Here is a 19,441-nt window from a genome sequence, read left to right on the forward strand (position 1 = left end):
TCCGAGCTTACGTCGATTAACTTACGACGAAACGTTAGCGTCCGAAAATGCGGGATATAACATCTCATTTCCGAGCTTATATCAATTTACTTATGGCGTACCTCCACGTACGAAAACATGTGGTGTAACACAACCAAATAGTAAACTTATAATTATACTGTCATTACACTATGACAAACAAACAGACTAGGTTGTGTAATTACTAGGGTAGTAATTACACCAATTTCACTTACCTGGCGGCTTTCCAAACTGACCCTTAAGGAACTATTTTAAATCTACGGCAAAACGTAAGAGACGATTTTGTTGTTTTCTCAGTGACTTGGGACTGATTCTCGACGGCGAATCCCACAAAATAACGATAATGCTGGACGGACATGTAGGAATTGCACCAAGTACCCGCTTTGAGCACCCCTATTTAAGCCGGGCCACTTTTTTCAAACATATTTAAACTTTATTCTCATGAGAGGGACTTCAGACAAAAGCACTATTGCTTCCTCCTCCTCCTCCTCCATCATCGTGGTTATCAATTATAACATAGGCAACCTACATAGTCGGAAAACTAGAAGTTGATTGCAGAAGCAATTTCATGCGTCAGGCGTTAATATAAGTTGGAAAAAATTGTTTTGCTGCTTAATTCTACCAATGGATCAGTAACTTCAAGTAAGTAGTTGCGGCCTAGCACCTGTAATTGTGGTGTATGTCTTAAAGTCTTAGTTCCCTTCCTGGTTGACTAATCCAGAAACATAGGAGTCAAGGAGTTTACCGGGCACAGCAAGAAAGGGAATAAGACCGAAAATTTCGGGAAAAATTGTCCTTACTTGAAAGTTGAATCTTTACAAACTTTGCAACGGTAGCATTGCCTTTTTGTGATATAAACCGCTTAAGCCGCAACTAGTTGAAAAAATTGAAAATTTTAACTTCTATAGCAAAGCTTTACACCCTTTATATTATAAATAAAAGGAAAAAAGGCTATTATTGCTCCTATACTATTGAAATTAATGCACGTTTGTCCCCCGTTTCACTTTACGTTCAATCTCTACCCTACCGTTAATAAAAGTTATGTAATTACCCTTAAACATGATGTCTCGTCAATATGGCAGCTGACCCCCTCTCTTTTTTCCAAGTCAGCTGCCAACTCAGACTTCCAATAAGTTATAAGCCCCAAATGCACTCCCAACTCAAATTGACCCAATCCCACTCCCAACTAGATTGACCCATAACTCGTAACCATTTGCCACTAAATAAATAGAATTAACTCGTCTTAAAACACTTTATTCACCTCATTTGGTCGAACCTTCTGGTACTTCAAAAAAAACGAGAGAACCAAACCGGTGAGGATCCTTGCTTCCAGTGGCAATTTCAAGTAAGGGTAAGAAATTTTTCTCCAAAAACTTGATGTTTTTGTTAGTTTTATCTCTTTCTTGTTTTATCCAAAAAACATTTCCCAAGAAAGTTTTATTGTCCTTTTGAATTCCTTTCAGATTTGTTCTTTGTTGGTTAGGGATTTCAGTTCCCCTTTTCTTTTTCGATTATTTGAAGCTGATAGGTGTGTATAGTCGTCATAGGATTTCTAATTTTTTTCTAGTTTGATAATTATTGAAGTTAGGGTTTATAGAGTAGTTCTTGGTTGGTTAGGGTTTTCACTTCTCCTATCTTTATCGATAATTTCAAGCTGGTAGTGTGTGTTTTGCTTTTGGAGAATCTGGAAGGTACTTTTACTGATTAATATAATAATTTGGTGGCATATGTTAATGAATTGAAGTTTAGTAATCCTGGAAGTGATGTGGTAGTTAACTTATCAAAGGATGCTCTTGTTGAAGGCAAGAGAAGGTTCCTAAGGATGTACATATGCTTTCATACAATGAAGATGGGGTTTAAGAGTGGGTTGAGGCCCTTTATAGGGTTGGATTAAACTTTTTTGAAAGGGAAAGTTAAGGGTCAGCTTTTGGTGGTAGTTGGTCACGACTCTGCAAACCACTTTTATCCATTAGCTTGGGCTATTGTGGATAAAGAAACAAAAGTCACAAGGAAGTGATTTTTAAATCATCTACAAATGTCACTGGACCTTAAAATGGGTGAAGAAATACTTTTATTTCAGATATGCAGAAGGTATGAACACTTTACTTCATTATTTTATTATTTTACCAATCTGTATATAGGGATTCTCATACTTCTTCTTTCCTTTATATGCAGGGGATGATTGATTCAATCTCAGGAGTTCTTCCTGAGGCACACCACAGATTTTGTGTTAGACACATAGAAGCAAACTAGTGCAAGAGATGGGGATTTGGGGAATACAAGAAATATCTGTGGTGGACAGCTTGGAGTACCTATGAAGAGGACTTCCAAGATCAGTTGAAGAGTATAAGCCAAGTGGATCATGATGGTAAAGATATTGTTGAAGATCTATTAAAGTATCCACCTACTTGCTGGAATAAGGCCTTCTTTGATACTACCTGCAAGAACCAGTCAATGGATAATAACCTGACTGGGTCCTACAATGCATGGATATTGCAATCTAGACACAAATAAATTATAAAGATGTTAGAAGAGATCAAAATCAAGGTTATGAATATATTGAATGATAATAAAGTTGAAGTGATGGGGTGGGGAAGTGAATACAGTCCAAAGACTCTAAATTTGTATAACCAATTTATGAGGATTGCACAAAAGTATCATGTGAATGGCAGTGCTGACCAAGGTTATGAGGTGACAGAAGGTAGTGATAGGCATATTGTCAATCTGGGGGGGATGCACTTGTAGGACATGGGACCTTTGTGGAATCCCATTTCCTCATGCAATCTGTGCCCTACTATACAAGAAGGTTGATCCTTTAAGTGAGATTCACTGGTACCTTTCCAAAGAGGCATATCTCCAGACTTATTCTCATAAGTTACAACCTGTGAGAGGAAAAAGTTCTGGAAGATAGAGCCCTCCCAGAATATGGAATCACCTGAATTTATAAGGCAGGCTAGCAAACCAAAGTAAAAGAACAAGAGAGGCAAATGAGTCAACCAATAGGCAAGAGCAATGGTCTCAATCCAGAAAAGGGAGAGTAATGACATGTAATAACTGTGGAGAACTTGGACATAATGTTAAGAGATGTGCCAAGGTAATCTATCTCTTGAATAATAACTTTGAACTTCTATTTTATTCTGCCTTGTTCTAACATATAACTGTGTTCTATTTGATAATAGCACTCTAAAGGAAAACAACCAATGGGTGACAATTCAAGGGGAAAGCAGAAAAAAACAAAGAACTTTGGTTGATGAACCTGAAGATGACTTCCATTTATCAGCACCCCAACCAATTCAAAACAGTCAGTCCAGCAATTTTGTGTTTATGCCAACCCCTACAGTTCAAAGGCAGCTTCCAACTAGCAATGATCCAAATTTTGAGATCCCTAACTTTGAACCTGAGCCTGACATAGCTATAAAACCAAAGAGCATCTCAGAAGCAAGGACAAGACTCCAGTTGAGACAGCAAAGTGTACCAACTGCAACCAGGCAAATTAGATTTGTTGGTGATTGTAAGTCAGTCTTCAAAGCTTACTTTTTCAGCAAAAAGCCTAACATGGCTGGAAATTTGTCATCACTGAAAATCAGTTGAACAAACAAAGGTTGAACAAGTTGAAAGCAAGAAAGGGTAGTGGTAAGGAGCAAAAGTGGTGGGACTTTGCTTCTAGTATTGAACATTTGTAAATTTTTAGATATGTTGTAATTACTGCCATGCTAGTAAACTTTATGTTTTGGTTATGGTTCTTTAGTTGTGACAGTTGGAGGCCATAATATAACTAGGTGTTGACATCTTTTTGGGGTTATAATATGGTATACAATTGTCTTATTAAACTCACTTTATGAATGTTGATAGTTGGTGAATATTATGAATGTTGACAGTTGGTGTTCAGTTAATTATTGTCCAATTTGTTCCCTTTTAAATTTCAATTTTTCAGTTATCTAGTTATCAATTTTTACGTCTAGAATGTAAGTTTTTCAGTTTTACACTTGTTATCTTTTGTGTCAAATGAAGTGGATTGGAAGCAATTTAGAACATGCCATATAGAATCTGCAACTTGCCATTTAGAATCTGCAGCTTGGATTGCTGCTGTCTTTTATGTCTTTTGTTTTTCAGTTTTGCACTTGGAATATAGTTATTCAACATGACAAAATAGAATCTATAGAACATGGCTGGAAATGGAACCTTAAAGTTTCTATACTATAATATACTATCATATCTTATAAAGAAAACAAACATTTTTAGGATTTGGAGAAGAAAAACTCTGTCTTTAGGGTATACAATAAGGGGAAAAACTAACCAACAAATACTACTACAACATCATCATCAAAGAACATGGCTGGAAAGCAACAAATTCTATTATAAAATAGAATACTATTACAATATGGCTTATTTGACCTAAAAGTCAGCGATACATATAAAACTCAAATCACCAACTTTGAATTTGCAAAAAAGTCACTTCATCATCGAGGCTGCAAAATAACCAAAAAACAGTCCCCAAGAAATCATAAGCAACATCATTGTCTTTGCAAGTTTATCTTCCGACTTGACGACCTTATCCACTTCATATTGGTGTATAGCCTTCATGTCAATTACTTCTTCATTCAATTTGTCCTTTTGCATCTTAATCTCCTCCATCGACGATGTTACATCTTTAATATTAGTCCAATCATTTTGCCGGAAGATTTTATTTTCCCATTTTCAAAACCTACATGAACTAGGCTGTCAAACATAATTCAAAAAGAAAATTTAGGTAATAATTACAAAACTCTAAACTTGTAGATTTCAAAATTACAGTAAAATTATAAATAAAAAAAGAAACTGAAATATGGTAACCTTAGCCTCAGACATTTGTAGAATTTTCTTTTAGGGTCATATAGAGTAGACGAAGTGAAGTTGTTGGCTATAATGTCACAAAGATACCTAATCTGTGATGAACAGGTACCTTGCAATATTTATCAACCAAAGCTACGACGAGAATAAAGAAAAGAGAAATCTTGGAAAGATTTCAGTCGAGCCCTAAGTTCTTAGCAATGGAGTGTATTTTGGGGGAGAAAAGAAGACGTTGGGTACCGGTCAAATTACTGGGAGTGAAATTGGGTTTGGGGGACTAAATAGCCGTTGGGTTTGGGGCTTATAACTTATTGAAAGTCTGAGTTGGCAGCTGACTTGGAAAAAAAGAGGGGCTCAGCTGCCACATCGATGAGGCGTTAGGATTAGGGGTAATAGCATAAACTTTATTAATTGTAGGGTGGGGATTGAAAGTAAAGTTTAATGGGGGACGAATGTACATTAATTTCAATAGTACATGAGCAATAATAGCCTTTTTCCTAAATAAAATCCATTTAAAATATTATTTTCTATAACTACCTTTTTGTTTTTATAGCAAAATATCTATTTATAGTCACTTCCTACTGTTAAGCCATTAAATATGTTGTCTAATATTTTTCTCTATCATTCTTTCAGTTTATTCTCTCCCAAAATCAGGTATAGTATCTTATTTCTCTCTTCACGATCTCTCTCTCATTCTTTCCTATATGAACCAGAAAACTGGTTTCTTCCGACAGACGGTGAGTTTTTCCATGATTTTCATGGTTATCTCTACTCTTAAGCCATGAAAACAGTGAATTTTTCCATGATTTCCTGCAGGTTTTCTTACCATCCTTTTCAAAATTGTTCTTTCCCAATTCCACAGGACGAGGAGGCGTGACACCAAATTTTTTCCCTTCCGATTCATGATTTCTTGCTTCTGTCAAGAACTATAAAATTGTGCAAGTCGTAAATCATCAACACATTGTTAGTTCTATCATTTTGATGTTATTCATCAATTAGTTATGCATTCAATCTAGCTGTATTCATCTGTATTTTAAACCTAATTGTATCCATCTGTATTTAAAACAACAATACAGTAAAATACTCTCAATACAAATAGCAAATCAATGAATATAGCCAATGAAATATACTCAATAAAGCAGTAAATACCATGTATTAGGAATAAATAAATATCGTGAATACATTGAACACAATTGTTAGATACAACAGAATACAAGCACTAGGTTTATTATGAAATATGCATGCAGTAGGTACTATTACAGTTTGTATCCGGCATAAATACATGGTGTATTCATATACAGAAAACCGAATTTCAAAATATTTCTATAGATACTTATATTAATTCCAAGCAGAACCTCGAAAAATGTTAGGAAAAAAAGAAGAAAAAAAACTCGAATTGTATCAGAAAAAAAGAGGGACTGAAATTCTAAAGAAAATGCTATGTTTTTTGTGTTTAGCGTCTGATAAATATTCTCATTAATTGGATTGATAATGTTGTGTGTTATAATTGATTTAGGCGAGTTATATTTGGAGTGTATCCCGTTAAATTAGCAGTTTTTCGTTATTAAATAACTTGAGAGACCTATTATTACATTGTATTCATGAATACATGTGAATACAGTGGCTGACAGCTGGACTGCCCTATTTTTTAGCCGATTTTACTACTGTATTCATGAATATAGTAGCTCGAATACATTACTATAACAACTGAAAGGTAGCTATAGAAAGTAATTATATATATGGTAGCTATAGGAAGTTAATAACCACTAAACAATAGTCATTTCTGAAAATTCCTCTTAAAAATTTGCCAATTTTAAACATTTGAATCTGAAGCTAGGGTAAGCTTTAATCACAGCTCCAAATTTTCAATGGTTGAGGACTACCAATATGCTAACTTCAAACATCACGGTCCGAAGTTAGACTAGGCAGGATCTCGATCCCAACTTGACAGTTCAGACCCGCATGTCTAAAGTTTTAAGAAATTTTTATATTCCTATACACTATATGAAATTATATTACCCTCCCTGCTCAAGTTTTACTATAATTATATTTTATATATCTAATTACCATTTATGTACATTTTAAAGAAATTAATGATAATAATTAGTGTCCTAAAATAACTCTAACGTATCTTCCACTCCCCCCACGTTTCTCTCTCCACATCTCAACCTCATCCCCCATGTATCTTGCACTCAGCCACGATTCCACCATTGACAACCATTAAAAAGCTTTGAAACTTTGAATTCAAATTTGGGTTTTCAAAAAACATTATTTGTTTGAATTGGGTGTTATAGAAAAGAATTAGAACTTCTTTCCACGTCTCTCTCTATCTCTCAATCCCTAATTTCAGTAATGTAAAGCAAAGGAAAAGAGAGCAGCAATTCCACCATTGACAGCCATTAAAAAGCTTTGAATTCGAATGTGGGTTTTCAAAAACCATTATTTATTTGGAATGGGTGTTGTTGCAAACAATTGGGAATATGGTTTGGAGTTTATATCTCAATTTTGAGGGTATTTTGGTGAAGATTAGACATGATTTTGGCTGAATTTTAGATTGAAACTCGAAGAAGAAGAAGAAGAAGAAGAAGAAGAAGAAGAAGAAGAAGAAGAAGAAGAAGAAGAAGAAGAAGAAGAAGAAGAAGAAGAAGAAGAAGAAGAAGACATGATATACCTTATATTTACGAAATTATAGTAAAACTATAGAAAATTTATATATATATAATTCAACTATTGTATGAAAGTTGAACAATATTTTATAAAAATTATGTTTATGTTGTATGATATTGTAGTTGTATATAACTGAGTAGAAATAATATATGAAAATTGTAGATAAGGTTGTATAATAAATAATTAGTTGTATGAAATTTATTTTTACTATGTATAAATTAGATATAAAATATACAAAAGACATATTGTATAAATTTTGTATAAAATTTGTATTTATGTTTTATATTATTGTAATTGTATTTAACTTGATAGAAATAATATGTAATAGTTATAGATAAGTTGTAGATAATTTGTATACGGTGCAAAGTTGTAGAAAATCTTTAGTTGTGAATAATTCTGGGCCTAGTCCTAGCATTGGCCATAATGAATATGAAGATTTTGAGAACTCTATTACTAATATTGAAGATGTTGAAGTTGATGGTCTGCATTCGGGTCCTAGTCCTGGTGATGGGCATAAGTATTTAACTTCCTCAAAGTTACGTTACCCAGATGTTCTGTAGAAAGTTATCACTACTTCTCAAAAGTCAGGAAATATAATATAATTATAATGCAAAAGTACGTAGATTATTAACTGTGCAAGAAAGAATACGGAGAGAAGAGGGGAAAGAGGAGAAAAAAAAGAAAAAGATATAACTAAATCCCTTGATTGAAAGCACAAATAATGATTTGGGAACCTTTTAAGGTGGATTGTATATATTTTGTAAATAAAACTTGTTTATGCCGAATAATTAACTAACACATGGACATTTAGGGTAATAAAGTTTTCAATAGTGTATAGGAATGAAAAAATCCCAAGTTTTAAACCTCAAACCCGCATTTCTCATCTCCACTTTCATTACAAAAAACATAGTAATCATTAATTCATACTAAATTCATATTTCAATCTAATGGCTACATCAATGCGCAGGTGAAATACTCTACAAATTCATCTAACTTTATCACCATTTAACACCTCATTTAATTTAAATATTTACCATTACTTTAAAGATTTAAACACTTTTATGTTTAAAATAGAAGCAAATCTGAAACCAAAGAAAATGAACTCCAGCATATTTTTTGACAATCGAACAACACAACAAAAGGTAAACATTTCTTTTTAGACAATTTCATTAAAACCTGAAAAATAAAAATAAAAAACTAGTTAATTTGGAGCAAAAGGAGTCAACCAGTTAAATTGTAACACAAAGGATCCAATTTCTACCACACCCCTCCCTCTTGCACAAAATTGGTACGACGAGCAAATTTTGAAAAGAAATAAAAGACAGGCACCGGAAATACTATGTTATTAACGATCAAATTCCCCTTTTTGGCCATTAAAGCATGATAACATCACCAAAGAGACATAAGCTTTAAAGGAACTATACACAGAACAATCCTTCATTGCCATACTGAAGGGTATAAGCTATTTACAGTTGATTGCAGTATTATGTGAGTTTTTCGCGTGAGGGGGACCCCAATTGGTGCATGGAAAGGGTTAGAACTCGATCCCACTGTTCAACTGAACGGAGAAGGAAGGCCGGACAGTGTTGCCAAGAGGTGTTTCAACCTTGAAAACCAACCCTGAACTCCCAACATTTCCATTCCACTTTGATCGCCCAAGCTGCATTTGCGCAAGATAGAGGCATTATGTCAAAATAAAAGAATATAATTAACTTAATTCGGCCAATCAAGAGGCAATGAGAGCAAAGTGACATATAAAGACAAGCGAGACACGGTGTCTGGCAAATCAGAACCCCCCCCCCCCCCCCAAAAAAAAAAGGAAAAAGAAAAGAAAAAAAAAAGATCAGAAGTGACTCACAGCTAACGATGCGTAGGCAGAAGAATGTCTTGCAACTGTGCAACCACAGATGACACTTAATTCCTCCTTTAGAGAATGTGTGAATTCTGCCTGCAAACCAGGGCTGCTCCCACCAAATGTCGGGCATACACTGATACCATAGCCAAAAAGAAATGATTAGATGGCGGTTCATACTAACAAAAACTACTTATCAACATGAAAGAAGGAAGAAATGAAGAATACTTCATCAAGAGATGAAGACAACTATAACTTACTGTACATGTAAGCAGAATGCAAGTGCTATGAACACAATTGCTAACGCGCACAAGCAAGTCACATATACTGGAGAAGAGACCAGGAAATTGCTATGACAATTGAAAGTGGAAGCCTTACATAAAAATATAGAGAACTTCTAATGAAAAAAACTCCGCAATTGTGGAGTAAACATCTCCATATTGCTAGTGCCACTTCACCATTGGATGCTGGTGCCAACACCATGAACAGAAAACCACACTAGCATAAAAGTTCAGTGCTTAACAAATATGAATCAACCAGTATTACCTTAATTGAATGGTTGGCCTATACATGAGACCAGATCTCTTCCAAGCTAAAGCCTGGGTGACCCCAAAGCTAAATGATTTGTCAGGCAAATGCATCATTGGCATAATGCACGTTCCATATTTATTCTACATATAATAAGAGAAAAGTATATTAATCTTAAATAAAACAGTTGATGAAGTGGCTGAAAAAAGTACAGAAGTCATCAAATGTCAAATACTTCCTTGCATCATACACCTCACCTTGCAAGAGAAACTGAACTTGAGCTCCCCTGGGTATTGACCCTGGGCTTGGAGCAGACCTCCACATAGAGGTAAAAAAGCACTGGTGGAAACGCCCTCCCCAGCCACATAAGTTATTTGACCATTTGGAAATTGCAAGTCCATAAACGACTGGAAAAATAAAGAGAGTAAGTTGCTAATACATTGAGTAATTAAACTTCCAAATCCACAAAAGCAACAGTGAAGAAAAGCATCTGAGTTTAAATCAGCAGGCCCATACCCACCAAGTGGAAAAAACAGATTACTCGGTTATCCAAAGAAAAAAAAACCTAAAATTTTCTGCAAAAGAGAAATTTTCGTGCTCACTTATGTTACATGTTCTTGCTTGTGTTAAACTTAGCATGACCAACAACAGACAAGTTACTGAAGATTAATATTTCAACACCCCATCCTGAATAAAATATCAGGGTTCCGAAGTTTACTCCAATCACCAAGTCTTTCACATGCATGTGCTAAATCCAAAGCAGCATCAGAAATTTAGCACTGGGAAATCATCGAGGTTAAGAAAGTATCTTGAGACAATAACTGTTTTTCCTAGGCCTTCAAATATTTAAGACAGTTAAACATAGCTAGGAGGGTACAGAGTTAATAATTAAATTCTTAGATCAAGTCGAAGCTACTCCAGTAGAATATATATTGAAGGAACTTACAGAAAAAAAAGGAATATTCGTTGAACGATCCACAAATGACTAATACTAATTGAAATGCTACGCACTGTCGCATTTTTGAAGTCATTGATGAACTCCAGTCTTCTTCGTTCTTTTCTAATGAGCATTCCTCATTTTGATGGCACAAGAGGTGCAAAAAGAAATGCTCAATTAGCGACTTGGGGATATTGGAGAAGTACGATCTCTCAGTAAACACTTATAGAAGTGGCATTATTGGCATTATAGGTGCTTTTTTTATAGAGAACCATGTATTGGTGCAGGTTCTCTACTTTGCATAAACAGCTTGTATACGAGGACTTTCCCACCTACCAATGAAGTTTATCGGGAAAAAAAAGTACACTCAGGACTGAAGAATGTGGAGTATGCCTCTTATTAGGCAACTGAAAATTCAATGCAATATTATTATGCTCTTCAAACAGCCGAAAATATGATTTTTTTTTTTTGGGGGGGGGGGGGGGAGGAGGATAGGAGAGATGCCTAAGCAGCAAGACTCGTGCACAATAAGCAACTCTATAAGTAAAAAGAGAAAACAGTCAACAGTCAACTGCACCTTATAACCTTTAACAGAGCCCTTAAACATATAACAAGAATAAACAAGAGTTATAGCTCTCAGAACCAAAACATATTCGCAATAGAGTCATGGGTCGCAACCCTGTAATCAACACGCAGAGAACAGAAGAGCACCTCAATGATCATCCTGTGAACACCATGTGTACTACAATAAGGTAGATTCCAAGGGATACACATTAGGAAAAGTGGACAAAAAGCACCCTGACTAAGATTACACCAAAGCTTCAGCCCCTGGTTAAGAACTGCACAGGCTTTCCAGTTTCCAAACCTCTCTGAGCTTCATGGAAGGAAAAACCGAAAAGGAAGGATAAGAGAGAGCAGAGATAGTGGATGTCTGATTAGTATTGGTTTGATTTCATCTTTAGACCACATATCAGTTGACAAAATTAAAGACCTAATAAAGCATGGCCACCAGAGGAACATTACCTGCTATGACTGCAGCTAGCATACAGTTAAAGAAAAGTAAAATTTTCTAATAGAGATTCCTCAAAAAAAAAATATTCCCTAATAAAGAAAAAGCTACGGGGAAACATGGTAGACAAACTTAGAAGAAAGGTAAAACAGCGGCAAATCCAACCAAAGCAGAAATACCAGTAGTTTACATGAATATAAAGCTCCACTTACACAGGCCAAAGGTTTAAGACAGATCATTGACATAAGCAGCCACCTTCGATGCTTTGACCACACAGCTGGACAAAGAGAATGCATCCCACGCTGTCCATTGATCAATAGAGACATAAGTATATTAACGTAATTACTGTGCACACAAAAAAAGTTAAAATGAGTCTAGTTAAGCGGGGGAAGAAATCATTCTATTTAATAAGAGACTAGAATCATCCTGAGAATTGACCTCTACAACATCAACACTACAGGCAATCTAAAATCTTACTGTTAATGTCTGCATCACCAGTATGAGAAATTTCTAAGTGGAATAGACCATAAAGACATTACCCATCCCAACTCCAAATGCGCCTTCATTTTCACGCTGCAACACTAACTAATTTTATGTTCTCTCTTCAACGCAAAAGGAGGAGCAGTGACAAAACAGTAACCAAATATAAAAGTACTTCACAGGAAGCTTCCATTTGAATCTGAATTTCAAATGAATGATCAATTCATTTACAACCGTGTAATTATTAGAGAAGCTATATTCATATTGCTACCCTACTGCTTCCCAGCCAATCAATTGAGACATCAGATTCAACAATTACACGCAACACAAACTACACTATCATGAATAACTAATTTGTGACTGTCTAGCAAAACAAGCTACAATACAACCAGAATGATCATCCGCTTTCCCTCAGGTTCCCAAAAGTACTGAAAGACTTCTAATGCAAACAATCTTCAAAAGTTGCAGTTTGCATACCTTCCTATCATAGCCATACCAAAGAAGGTGTTGCTTAGACAAGTGAACTGGCAGAAGTAATGTTGAATCACGGACAAAAAGCACTGGTCCAAGCTGGACAAGGAACAGGGAAGAATTTTCATTTCCTGATGTGGAACTGCCTTGTGATGCCTCAACTCTCCATAAATCTCCTCTGGCAACCACAGAACTTTCTACATTTCTGGTCCTACTTTCATACGTTGATGAAACATTGATCGTACCCTGCACTTGGAGATCAAGGTAGTAAGAACTCAAAACTCATAATAAAGGAACATAAATCACAACATCTTTCCCCATCACATGTGATCCTACACAAGTTTAGAGCAAGTATCCTTCACAACTGGCTTCAAAGCCCCAATCTTATAAAAGGGGAAGGAATGGCGAAAAAGGAGGGTATACATGAAATACTACTTATTTAAGAAAAGGAATTTAGCGATTTAATAAACTAGCAAGTAAAACTGAATAAGAAACTTAAGACTGCATTTTTTCATCTCAATCAAAATTTTAAATTGGTTTTTAAACTCAAGTGCTTCTTTTTGAAATGGTAACAGATTTTATTGATATATAATTCTCAGCGACAAGATAGTACTGGAGAAAAGGTCCCTAGTTACAAGACTTCCAAGAAATTTATTTTACTTGATATAAACTCAAGTGCTTCTTACTTCAACTATTTCACTTAATTATAGTATTTCAATTAACTTTGTTCACATAATTGTTTTTTTAAACTATAGTTTTTAACTATTTCATTGAGCCCATTCTTTAATTATGCTTTGAGCTTATCCTACCAGATCGACAATACTGAACATTTTCTTGGGAGGGGAGTGTGTAAATGAATGACTATTATCTATATTATTATAAAAGCAAGAATATAATTTTGGAAGACCAAAATAGCCCTAAAATATTGATTGAATTTTATAATATTAATGTACAAAAACGTAAAATTAGTTTATGAGTTGTAACATCCAAATCAAATATGGAATCCAATTCCAAGTCAGAATTACAATCTTTGGTATATAGATACATACAAGTAAAATAAATTTCTGCATTTAATTTTTTTGAAGTTTAACTTTAAGAAATACTAACAGAGAGCCGACCATATGTTTTTCTCATTAATCGCAATAGAAAAAAATTGGGTGATTATATAAGAGTAAAAAGAATTACTTTTGGTTTTTCAAGTAGAAAATAAGACTTGTGGTTTTTCTGATATTCTAAAAATATACTTTACGTAATTACTTTTTAAACTTCTTTCTTTTTTCCTTTATTGAGTAACTTTATTCTAAGATACTGTACAATATATTTTAATGGATAGCTCTATTTGGATAGTATGTAGTCTTAGTGTAGTAAATACTTTAAAATTAAAATAAATACTAGAAGATATTTATTTTAAAATTTAATTAAATTATCTACTCCTATTTTCTCTCCCCTGAAAATTACAATCAGTTATTAACGACAACTCTAACTTAATTGACTACTCATATATTCTCTCCCTTGAAAGATAATTAGCGTGGCTTATACCCTAGGGCTATTTTATCTTTCTTAAAATTTCAATCAGGCATTAATTACAACTTTGATTAAATTCCTCTTACTTTACTCACTTGTCCTACTTATTTTATATCTTTTGAAACTACGTTACTCTTAAATAGACAAAGGTGACCCCTAAAATAGATTTACTAAAAAAACTTGAGGAACTCTTTGTTCAAGAAACCTGCTAAAGTACACAAGTAACCTGGTGATCTTTTTCAACTTCCTTAAAATTAAGAAAATTCATCAATTAATAAATCTTGTTTAATCGCTGTTTTTTTCTCGCAGTTCTGGTTAATATTATATTGTATACTTCAATTTATAAGTAATATCCTATTAATTTGCATGAAAGATAAAGATATGTTCAATTTTAATTCAAAAGCATTGAAGAGGATGAAAGTCAGTGTGGGCCAAGAATATATGTGCGAATTACCAAGGTATAAATTTTCCCTAAAACTTTTCTTGCCCTAGAACTGCTCATGAACTCTTAAAAAAAGTGCAAAATTCATAGATACATGCAAGTCCCTCCCATCCAGTTTATGGATTCACTTGATTTCGAAATAGTTTTTCAAACTACAAAATACTTTTCACACTAAAATAAAACACTCAACAACCGCCAGAAGTTATGATGGCATGACTAATGTCCTTTTATCATTAACTAGAGATCTCAGGTTTGACCTTTCGGAACAAAACTATCTTTGACCAGGTGTTTTACCCCTTAAAGTGGGACATTCCTGAGCACATCTGAATTAGTTCGGACCGAAAACAAGTATTAAATACCGAGCAAAAAATCAAAAAAGTAACATTCAACCGTCAAGATAATCATATATTATGTAAACTGATTTTTATGCTCTTCAAAAGCTAAATTATATATTTCTTCAACAAGATAATTTTCTGTTGGATGAATCGTAATATTTAAAACTTTATCCACTAAAATCTTGAACAAACACTAATAAAGATATAATAAAATAGATTACAAGTAAACAAAATGCTAGGATACACTCCAAGTAATGAACAACCACGTCGATTATTTTAAGGAAAAAAAGAAAAAGGAATGCATATAGGTATATGTGTGATGATCGATATTTGGACACACTGACTATTTCATGCACGAACAAGCATACTCGTGGAAGAGACATAGGATTGGAGTTGAATTAATTACAATTGGAGTTGAATCTAAGAGATTAGAATAATGATTAGATGACTTTCTATGTTTATTTTCTTTGTTATTAATGAATTTTAATCTAACTAAATATAATTTTAATGTACTCGGATCATTGAGGCTTCACTAAATTAAAGTAACTCATACAACTTTAATCGAATAATTGTGTGATTCTTGAATGTTTAGTTCCATTTTGTTATTTAATGGTACAAAATATTATTAATGAGTTGGTTTGAATTATATATCAAAATTTTAAGAAATTATTACTGAATTTTATACATTACTTTTAAAACATGTTTGATAATATTTGACATAAAATATTCGTGCATCGCACGAACGTAGAGACTAATTATAAGAAAAGCACTCAAAATTATATTCATAAAAACCAAGCCATATGAGTAAAGGCAAGTGACAATAAATCTTTTTAGACTTACAAGACTCATATGGAAGGTAGTGTTTCAGAAGATTGAAATATGAGTTTTTCTTCTTGGAATATAAAAGCAGTATAATGTGAAAATATAAAAATATTAAATAAAAACCTAGGCCGTCAACCTTTAGTTACTGATGAAGGAAACATCTCCCGCCAATATATTTTTAAAAATAAGCAATACACAAGAAATGACACTTTTGCTTGCCCAACCATGGAATGTTTTGTATTTTATACCTCATTATCTAGTTCTCACATTTTGTGTCCGCCGACTTGTAGACATTTATAAATTTTGTTCAATAAAACTTTTGGCTATATGTGGATAACACATGGGTCATTGGCCACATGCGACAAACTTCCAGCCGTGAGGCGCAAGCAAACCAATAAACACGTAAAAGAGTAATCGAGGCCATAAACTCAAATTAGCAGAGATTATAGTTCACTAGTTCATAAGCTCTAGTTCCAGATTCTTACATATATCTCCACATGACTTATGCAAGTATCAGTTATGCAGAAAAGAACACTTACAATGAAACATTGTATGCTAAGTTTTATGGAGAAAGAAAAAATGAAACCAAACATTCTACTTACAATGTTGAACTTTTATCTGGAGATTATTTTTTCCACTTAACTCCCAACCAAACACCACCTAAGGTTTTGAATTTCGTTTTATCTGTTTTAGATAACCTCTCGATGATTGTTTTAAAATCATTTTAGCATTTATTTAAACTATTTTTGTCCCTTTAAAGTGTTTCTTGATTTACAAGGATTCCTCATTTGGTTAGGACTAGAGCTCCTTAATCCTTCTTTTTTTTTCCAAAATAGAATTGGGAACATCAATATGTAACTATCCACCTGTTATTCTCCATAATATTTTGCCGTTGGTTTCATGTTCTTTTTACAGAACATTCAGGGTTTGCTCTTAGCTCATTTCAAAGGATTTTCCGCGGAGAAACTAGGAAAACATAAAACCCTTCTATAGGTCTTGTGCCTTATCATATTCACTATTAGCACTTAACCTACATGTTCAAAGAGGACCCTGTCACAAACATTTTGGAAAATTGACAACCTAATTATGCGTAAGACACCTTACATTTCCTAATGCTTGTATTCAAAGTACGGAAATCCCGAGATCTTCATTTTCCCACACCATTATAGCATTAGTATCTTCAGAGTGCAAAACCTATGTTACATTTACTAAGGCTTTTACCAATGAACAAATGTATGGAAACTTACATTTTTAAATACCGCAGCAAAAATAGCTTCTAAGTGCAAAAGTCTTTGTTAGGTTCTTGCATCAACCAAATGTTTATAATTGCAAAGCAAGAAATTCATATACGTTACTGGACACGAACATAAACTTTTTGTGTTTCACTAAAATTTACCTGTGATCTGCCAAAATTTTTGAATGCCTTCAAATTAACACCAAAAAACTCTTCTTCGCCCGGCCTATCATCAGCTGAATCCTTTTCAGCATTCCCATATCCCCTAAATCTTTCGGCCAACGACCCCAAATCCTCCTGCAATGTAATACCCAGATCAGCTCTATGGCTATTCGTCCCCGCCATCATAGATACCCCTAACTTCTCGTCTTGCCGAAAAGGCACTGGCAACTTCCTGACAAACTGCTGAACCATTCCATTTAAGCAAGCCCCGAAGTCTGCTCCAGCCTGTCCTATTCTGTTCCCAATATCAAAAATTGATGAAACCCCTGTAATCGCAGAGTTATCAATACCGATCCCAAAATCCCTTGGAATGAAATTCTGACTTGGCAACTCGACATCAAAAAGCTTGGTAGCCTGCCCTAATCTGTTCCCAATATCAAAAATGGCGGAAACCCCTGAAATTGCAGTGTTATCCACAGCTATCCCAAAATCTCTCGGAATGAAACTTTGACTAATCAACTCTACATCAAAAAGCTTGGAACTTTGTGGATCAGGCCACGAAAACGACGGAGGACTAATATGCGACTGAATCAAACCAGTGACTCCTTGAGCAAGCTTATCAGCTAAGTCTTGCCCATGTCTTTGCACCTCTTCCCATGCTTCAAATGATCTCTCCACAGACATCATATCCCAGAAAAAACCTTAAATTTCTTCTGAATATTCAAATTAGCCCTTAAAACTTCACTCTATAGGAAATCAGTAAATCAAACGGTAGTACTACAGTAACAAGCATCAAGTACAACTTAAACAATCACGTTGTTCGCCTGACCCAGCTTACTCATCAAATTCATAAGTAGTAACTTAGATTCCATAAGTAACAGTAAATCTCAGGTTTTACTAACTATCAATAGAAGATTAAAAGAAAGTTACCAGGAACAACGACGCTTCTAGAACTCAGCTTTAGCTCATGAGCTCAAATTGAACCGTTTTCAACCGCGAGATGCTCCCAAATAGTGAAATTTGCAAATTAGGATCCACAAATGACTAAATTAGGGATTCGTAATTTTGAGATTGAAGATAAGGGTACAGGATAGAAGTTGTTAGGGTTTGTAGGAGACAGTTGAAAAACGTAAAGATGAGAAGTATGAGCTCATCAAAGACGTGTGAAAACGGAAAACTGATATTCTTTGAGCTTTGAAGAGAGTAAAATTTAAAAGGCCGTGGCCAGTGGGAAGATATGTTTTGGGGTTTTGGACTTTGGGTGCGCCCACCCTTCACTGTTTAATGCCACGTCGGTGGCGATAACTCCTTGTGGTTCTCAAGATAGAAATTTCCTTTCGAGGTGGGCCTTCTGGGCCCCAAATGTCGTCATCCGGCCTTCTACAGTTTTCTATTGGGCCGTCAGTCAAAAAACGTGGATTCGTAATCCTTTGTATACACACGGCCTGCTTTGTTTTGTTTTTTTTTCGGGAAGGGATATTTTCTTGGGCTTTTTCACTTTTAGCCCGCACCAACTATTTACATTCTATAGCCAAAAATTTCTAAAATTTGTACAATATATATATATATATATATATTATTTTGAAAACGGCTATACAGTATCAAAATTATCCTAGTTTTATATATTACCCGCTCTAAATAAGGTTTGCTTACAATTTATGTATAAGGAGAGGTGTCATGGTGCATGTTATTTGCAAATGACATTGTTCAAATTGACGAGACACAAGGTGGTGTTAATGGTAGGTTAGAGATTTGGAGGTAGACCCTAGAGTCTAAAGGTTTCAAGTTGAGCAGGACCAAGACAGAGTACTTGGAGTGCAAGTTCAGTGGGACGACTCAGGTTGTTGAAGGAGAAGTGAGGCTTGATTCTCCAAGGTATCCCTAGGAGAGAGAGTTTTAAATACCTTGGGTCACTTATATAAGGGAATGGAGAGACCAACGAGGAAATTACATATCGTATTGGGGTAGGATGGATGAAATGGAAGCGCGCTTAAGGTATTTTGTATGATAAGAATGTGCCACCTAAACTTAAAAGTAAATTTTATAGAGTGGTGGTTAGACTGACTATGTTATATGGGACTGAGTATTGGCCAATCAACTCCCATTTCCAAAAGATGATGGTGGCTGAAA

General features: G+C 34.6%; 1 protein-coding gene across 2 annotated transcripts; it reads right to left on the reverse strand.

Annotated features, from left to right (window-relative positions):
• Nucleotides 1–8,839: 8,839 nt before the first annotated feature.
• LOC104219927 (uncharacterized) lies at nucleotides 8,840–18,463 on the reverse strand. 2 transcript variants are annotated; one of them, XM_009770695.2, is made up of 8 exons: nucleotides 17,312–18,138; nucleotides 12,799–13,038; nucleotides 12,054–12,143; nucleotides 10,153–10,302; nucleotides 9,914–10,038; nucleotides 9,628–9,694; nucleotides 9,374–9,503; nucleotides 8,840–9,175 (listed from the first exon to the last, which is right to left on the reverse strand). In XM_009770695.2, the coding sequence occupies exons 1-8, from the start codon at nucleotides 17,996–17,998 to the stop codon at nucleotides 9,117–9,119; spliced, it is 1,548 nt and encodes a 515-aa protein (XP_009768997.1). In that variant the 5' UTR covers nucleotides 17,999–18,138; the 3' UTR covers nucleotides 8,840–9,116. The 2 variants fall into 2 exon arrangements, with proteins under 2 accessions (XP_009768997.1, XP_009768996.1); XM_009770694.2 differs by lacking the exon at nucleotides 9,628–9,694 and having other exon boundaries at nucleotides 17,312–18,463.
• Nucleotides 18,464–19,441: the final 978 nt, after the last annotated feature.

The sequence above is a fragment of the Nicotiana sylvestris genome, chromosome 7 (assembly GCF_000393655.2).
Source record: "Nicotiana sylvestris chromosome 7, ASM39365v2, whole genome shotgun sequence".
In the NCBI taxonomy this organism is placed as follows: domain Eukaryota; kingdom Viridiplantae; phylum Streptophyta; class Magnoliopsida; order Solanales; family Solanaceae; genus Nicotiana; species Nicotiana sylvestris.